Here is a 7,091-nt window from a genome sequence, read left to right on the forward strand (position 1 = left end):
TCCCAATGCAGGGGGCCCAGGTTCTATCCCTGGTCAGGGAACTGGATTCCACAGGCCATAACTAAAAGATCCTACGTGCCACCACTAAAACCCAGTGCAGCCAAATAAATTAATTTTTTTTTAAAGAATACCAACAAAACCTGCAATAGATGGGATCCTTTTGTTCCAGCAAAAAGGCTCTGAGAATTTGATGTTAGGAGAAAAGTGTTTAAGTAGAAGCAAAAGAGAAAAAGTGGGGAGCATATGCCAGATTTAACTTTAATTTATGAGAATGACCTAAACATGTTCATCTCCAGGAAAATGAAATATCACTAACTATTCATTACAGACAACTGGCGAGGTCTCACCAGTCCGGTACATATGACTCTCTCAGGAAGAAAAACATAGTTCTACCAGGCTTGGGTTGAATAAAGGGAGAACTCGAGTTTAAGTACACATGGGTCTGGAAATAAATAGTTCTTGTGGCTAATAAGCTCTCTATGAGAGCTTATAAAAATAAAACAAAACAAACCAAAAAAATTATTTGACTTTTGAAAATCCAGAGTCCTTGCCTTGGGAAGAGTCATGAGTAAAATAAAAATAAATGAGGTCTCTTTGAAACTCATCAGCACCACACCTCCTGTTACTAGAAGCTGGTTACAAGGCAGTCCGATTGGGATTTCTGTGCAAACTCAACAAGACAAGAACTAACTTGTGTTCCTCACTCCCAGAGGCCATAAGAGCTGGGTGTGTTACAGAGGTGTTATGTCCCGATTTAGGGGGAAGGAAGGAGAGGGAGGTCACTGAGGAAATTTCTGGAGAAAGTTGTGAACAACTTTCCTTCTTAGCTAGGAGAAAAGAGATGGACATAAAGGGTGGGTGGGGAGAAGTGTGGTGAGATGAGAGTTCTTTTAAACCTGCTCCTGCTGAATCTGATGTCCACATAAAGTGCTTTGCCTGTATTTCTAGGTATGGAAGAAGACAAAGAGAAACCTAAATTGGAATGAGATCTAAGTCTAAACAGAAGAGCAGAATGGAGCTATGATTGAAGACTCATTATCCCCTGGGCATCACAGATGGAGGAGAGGAAGCTTCAAAGAAAATGGTGGAACCAGCCTCTGCCTCCCTGCCCCAGAGGGAGGGAACACCTTTTATGGAGAAATATGTGTAAGAATAGAATATGGATATTTCCAAAATGACTTCCCCTCAATTGTGTTTTAAAGAATTCTTCCCAAAATCATTATTGATAATAGCATCTTTTTTTTTTTTGACTCTTCTAGTTTTTACAACTGAAATTGGTCATTGGATTTTAATTTTTGCAATTGTAATTCCATTTAATCAAGGAAGAAAAGAATCCTATTGTGTTTCTTGTTGAAAAATATGTGAAAATCAAAGGGGCTGATGTGAAGCAAAAATTTTGTGTATTTATTTTTTTCCTATACTGAGTAACATAAGCGTAAGCCTGGAGGAAATGGGACGGATGTTCCCTATTGCAATAATGTGACGACTGTCTTAAACAGGCAATATTAGTAATAATTGCATTGATTTAGTCAAAACCCTGAGTGTATTTGGATCTCATGATTTAATCTTGTGAACATTTCCTAGACGCAAGCTATAACTTTAATAAACAACAAGTAACCCCTAGCCCGATGTCTACATGGTGCATCTCAAAACCCTAGCACACTGGTGTTTCTTTTCTTATTTGTTTCTATTATTAATACTTCACGAAAAATGGGTTTATTGAGCCTCTGCTATGCTTAGTCATCAGTCGTGTCCGACCCTTTGTGACCCTTTGGACTCTAACCCACCATGCTCCTCTGTCCATGGGATTTTCCAGGCAAGAATACTGGAGTGGCTTGCCATTTCCTTCTTCAGGGCATCTTCCCAACCCAGGAACAAACCTGCGTCTCCTGTGTCTCCTGCATTGCAGGAGACTTGGATTCTTTATCCACTGAGCCATCGGGAAAGCTCAAGTTCCTATAATTTTTGTTCGTTTGTTTTAAAAATGTGGATCTTTCTGATAAACCCAAAAAAGTAAAAAGCTAACTCATGAAAAAGAAAGCTAACTTAAGAAATCTTTGACCATAATAATTTTTAAATAATACTCACACCAAATAGACTATTATAGCAGAAAACACATTAAATCTTAGAGGAATATAAGCTAGGAATGAATAAAAATAAAAGCAAAAATTAAGTAAGGCAGCAAGAAACAAAGTGGAATTGATAAATATATTGATTAATAAATGCAGTATCTCATCTATACAAATAGGATTAAAATATGCAAACTACTGATTCGTTAACTGAAAAGAAAGAAACACAAAATACTTGGCAAAACAAGCATGGATGTGAACAAATTTTTAATTATAAAAATATGTTTTAAAGTTCTATGGCAACAAATTCTTAGAACCCATGTAATGTGCAATTTTCAAGGAAAATGGATTCAATAAGAATTAGAAAGCTGTAATGGATTGAAATTCATGAAGGATATCTTTTTAATGTTCAGTTAACTATCTCCAATAAAGGAATTGGGTCCAGAGTATTTTATGAGCAAGTTCTTGAAAACTTTCAAGTAACAATTCTCATGTTTATTATATTGTTCCAAGGTTACAAAATGATGAAACACTTCCCAAATTATTTTTCAAAATTAATAAAACCCTCAAAGCCAACATAGCAAAAGGGAAATTTTTTTTCCTTGCTTTAACAAAAATATCAGCAACATAAACCCAACACTTATAGGAATCATTTTTCAAGACTGAGGTTTATTCTAAAAATTCAAGGATGGGTTAATACTATGATTTTTGTTGAAAAAACATTGTCTCAATAGTACACAAAGAAAAAACTCATATGATTCTCTCCATAGTTGCTCTGAGGCAGTTGAGACATTTTAGCATTTCTGATAATACCATTAGTAATATAAAAATATTTCACATTATGAGAAGCAATAGTCATCTCAAATTCCCTTTTAAGGTCAGAAACCAGATAAAGATGTCTGTGACAGTGTTACTGTTATTTTTCTGAGATGTTTGTGTGAGCTACATCCAGCATCAAAAAAGTTATATTTTGACCTAGAGTGAAAAAGTTTTATGTTTTTAAAAAACAGTTTATATAACTATAGAATTTATATTATTAACAGAAAGGAAAATTAAATATTGTTTAAAAAGAGGCAGGAAAGGAGGAAAACCACTGGAGGAAATTATTTCTCCAGTTGACTCTTAGAATGAAGAAACCTCAAAGAATGGAATATTTCTCAGGGCTTTCTGGGGCAATTCCTCTGGGACCCTGTTACTACACCTCTTCTCTAACAAATAACACTTTCCTATTATTGCCACCAAAGCAACACCTAAAGAAACTGACACCTGTGGGGCTTAAACCTAAAGCTGATACAACTCATTTCTCTGCAGCATGCTGAATGCACACACCACTTTTAGGTTTGAAATATGATTCGGTGATCAGATTTGCGGTTAAGTTTGGTTTTCCCATGGTGGATCAGTTCCCCAGGCCCTGAACTCTGGCCACACTTCTGGCAGGATGTCCAGGGCTCTCTGTACCAGTACAAAGGATTTGCTAAAACACTCCCACCCAGCCCAGGAGCTGCCAGAGCACCCACTGACCCTCCACAGAAACCCCAGGCTTGCCCTGGAGCAGAGTCCATCAGGATGACTTGACTAGTTGCTCTACTAATCACCAAGTGAAAGAAAAAAATTATTACCTGTGATTTCGCTCCTTGGCTTGGATCCATGGGCTTAACCCCACCAGTGCTCAAAAGGATGTTCATGCTTCACCCTCTTCCCTGTGCGCCTTATAAAGACGAATCTGCCATCCTTGTTCTTGAGGGAGTAGGGAGGAATGATGTGCTTTTAGCTCCACTTCTGAAACAAGAAATAATAATTAATTAATGCAAATCAATAGGTAAACATTTAACAAGAAATTGTACCAAAGATGCACCACAATGAAAAGCTTCTCAAATTATTTTTCAGACTTAATATACCCCTCAAAATAAACCAAAAGAGCACAAAATTTTGCTTATCATAGGTAAAATACTAACAACCTAAATCTAATAATTACTATAGTAAAGTAGTAATTTTTCATGACAAAATGATATATATTTTTCTCCTGAGGGGCTTTTTAAAAACAAATAAAAATGGAAAGATAGACTAAATTCTGGAAAAGAAGACTTCATTCTTAAAAAAGATTATTTTTTGTCTGAATAATTAATAAGTTCAATGTAACTCCTTTCTAAATTTGACAAAAGTTTTTTTTTTTTTTTCATTTAGCAGAAGAATAAGTAAAAACTGAAAAACCTTGAAGAGGACACTTAAAGCATACATGTGCTATTAGAATATATAAAAATGCAATAATTAAAATAGCATGGTATGGCTCAAGAATAGAGAGAAAAATAAAACAGAAAGCAAACCCCAAAACAAATCCTAGTGTGTGTGTGTATGTGTATGTATATATATATATATATATACATACACACATTTAGTAAATAATAAAGATAGCATTTCAAAGCAGGAAAGGCATAATAAATAGTTGAAAGGCACTGCAACAAATGAATAACTATTTGGTAAAAAAAAAAAAAGAGAAAGCTAGATTTCTCTCTTAAAAAACACACAGAAAACGTAAACACATACAATTTCAGATAAAGTAATGAAATGTAAAAAGTATACAAATATAAGAAAATATAAGAATATTTCATCCTATAATAGAGATGGGGAAATTATGTATATGTTATATATAGTATGTATATTATATGTATAATAATGTATTTGTGTATTTAGGAAATTGATTATTCCATATATATGAGAAAATTGAATATAACATATACATTAAGAAATTGAATCTTCAGATCTCATAGCTGATATACTGTGGGGTAATTGAGAGAATACCAAGATGAGAGCAGGATAATAAGAGCACCATTTCCTTAAATAAGAAGCATGGAGGTGAATTAGGCTGGAATGGGTTTGGTGATGAACTTGACTTTGGATTTTTCTGTATGTAAGTCAGGTGCTAATTTAGTGAAATTGTAGGGACAGCATCTAGATTCCAGAGATTTGAAGAATCATTGACATTAGTGGATGGTAAAGAAGTAGAGCTAGCAATTACAAAATGCCCCCCACCCCCATTTTTTTGTTGTTGTTTGTTTTGTTTTTTGCTACACCCTGAAGCATGGGGGACCTTATGACTAGGGATTGAACCTGTGCCTTCTGCAGTGAAAGTTTGGAGCCCTAACCACTGGACCACTAGGAATTCCCCAGAATGCCGTTTTGAAAGCAGAACTTAGACCTATAGAACAGTCTGCAAGGGGGATACAAATCAATTGCGGATATTCCTGGTGTGTGAATATTAAGGATTGCCTTAGGAGAAAATAAGAGACAAAGGGCCTTGGAAGTGAGTTTGTAGGACAAGGGCAACATTTACAGACTTCTTTTTAGTGGCTTTAATGGCTTCAATTTTTTTCCTCAAAGAGTTGTCTGAAGAGAGGGAGAGAACAGAGAATGGGGTTGGAGTCTATAACATACCCTAAAAGAGTGGCCTAGACTAGGAGAAGGCAATGGCACCCCACTCCAGTCCTCTTGCCTGGAAAATCCCACGGACGGAGGAGCCTGGTGGGCTGCAGTCCATGGGGTCACAAAGAGTCTGACACTTCTGAGCAACTTCACTTTCACTTTTCACTTTCATGCATTGGAGAAGGAAATGGCAACCCACTCCAGTGTTCTTGCCTGGAGAATTCCAAGGATGGGGGAGCCTGGTGGGCTGCCGTCTATGGGGTCGCACAGAGTCGGACACGACTGAAGCGACTTAGCAGCAGCAGCAGCAGACTATGAAAACATAGAAAGCTTTTGAGCCCCTGCTGAGGGCCCCCAAACATCATGACTTTACCTTAATGATAACAAGGACTGTTTGGGAATTTCCTCCAAGGGACCTCAACAGGCCAGGCATCATAAAGAAGTTGAAAGTTTGGTTTAGAAGAGGAGGTATCACAAAAAACAAGCAGGGAAGAGCCAAGAGCATTGGCAAGGATGGTTGGAAGGAGGACCCATGGAGTCTAGAAGGAACTGAGGAGGAGAGAAAGAGCGAGGACCCACTTTGGGACACAGCAAAGTGGCCCAGAAATTGGCAGTCTTGATAAGGTTGGAAGGCAGGGAAATGAGGGCAACAGACAGATAGGAAGTCATGATCATAAACTAAATTTGAATTTAACATTTTACAGGAGCATGAGATCATATGATTTTTTGCTTTTTTAGTTAATATGACATGGTAGTAACATTCTCCAAAGATATCCACATCCTCTAATCACCAGAGTCTTTCAATATCTTACCTTTCACGGCAAAAGGAGCTTTGACATAAAATTAAGCTAAGGATTTTGAGATGTGGGAGATACCCTGGATTATCCAGTGTGTGTGCACGTGCTAAGTCGCTTCAGTCGTGTCCAAACCTGTGCGACCCTATAGACTGTAGCCCTCCAGGCTCCTCTGTCCATGGAATTCTCCAGGCAAGAATGCTGGAGTGGATTGCTATGCCCTCCTCCATGGGATTTTCCCAACCCAGGAATCAAATCCAGGTCTTCTGCATTCCTGCATTGGCAGGCGGGTTCTTTACCACTACCTGGGAAGCCCATTATCCAGTGAATCTAGTGTAATTACAAAAGTCCTTGTAAGAGGGAGCAGGAGGTTCACAGTGACTGCAAGACATCTGACCACGGATGGTGTCAGAAGTTGGAGTAATGCAAGGAGGGGGCCACAAACCAGAGATTACAGGTAGCCTCTAGAGTCAGATATGATTGAGCGACTTCACTTTCACTTTTCACTTTCATGCATTGGAGGAGGAAATGGCAACCCACTCCAGTGTTCTTGCCTGGAGAATCCCAGGGACAGGGGAGCCTGGTAGGCTGCCGTCTATGGGGTCGCACAGAGTCGGACACGACTGAAGTGACTTAGCAGCAGCAGCAGCAGCAGAGGTTTGAAAAGGCAAGGAAACAAATTCTTCCCCAGACCCTCCCTACACCTTTATTAGCATCTTTACTTTTAGACTTCTGACCTCCAGAACTGTTAGGTAGTAAATTTAACCCACTAAGTTGTGATAATTTTTTATAACAGCAATAAGAATCA

The 7,091-nt window shown here is 38.0% G+C and overlaps 1 protein-coding gene across 1 annotated transcript in view; it reads left to right on the plus strand.

Annotated features, from left to right (window-relative positions):
- AIG1 (androgen induced 1) overlaps positions 1 to 1,623 on the plus strand; it is a 272,202-nt gene extending 270,579 nt beyond the window's left edge. The window contains exon 6 of the mRNA XM_019967524.2: positions 949 to 1,623. Coding sequence (XP_019823083.2) covers positions 949 to 986 — 38 coding nt within the window. The 3' untranslated portion in view covers positions 987 to 1,623. The remainder of the gene's footprint in view (positions 1 to 948) is intronic.
- Positions 1,624 to 7,091: the final 5,468 nt, after the last annotated feature.

The sequence above is a fragment of the Bos indicus genome, chromosome 9 (assembly GCF_029378745.1).
Source record: "Bos indicus isolate NIAB-ARS_2022 breed Sahiwal x Tharparkar chromosome 9, NIAB-ARS_B.indTharparkar_mat_pri_1.0, whole genome shotgun sequence".
Lineage (NCBI taxonomy): Eukaryota > Metazoa > Chordata > Mammalia > Artiodactyla > Bovidae > Bos > Bos indicus.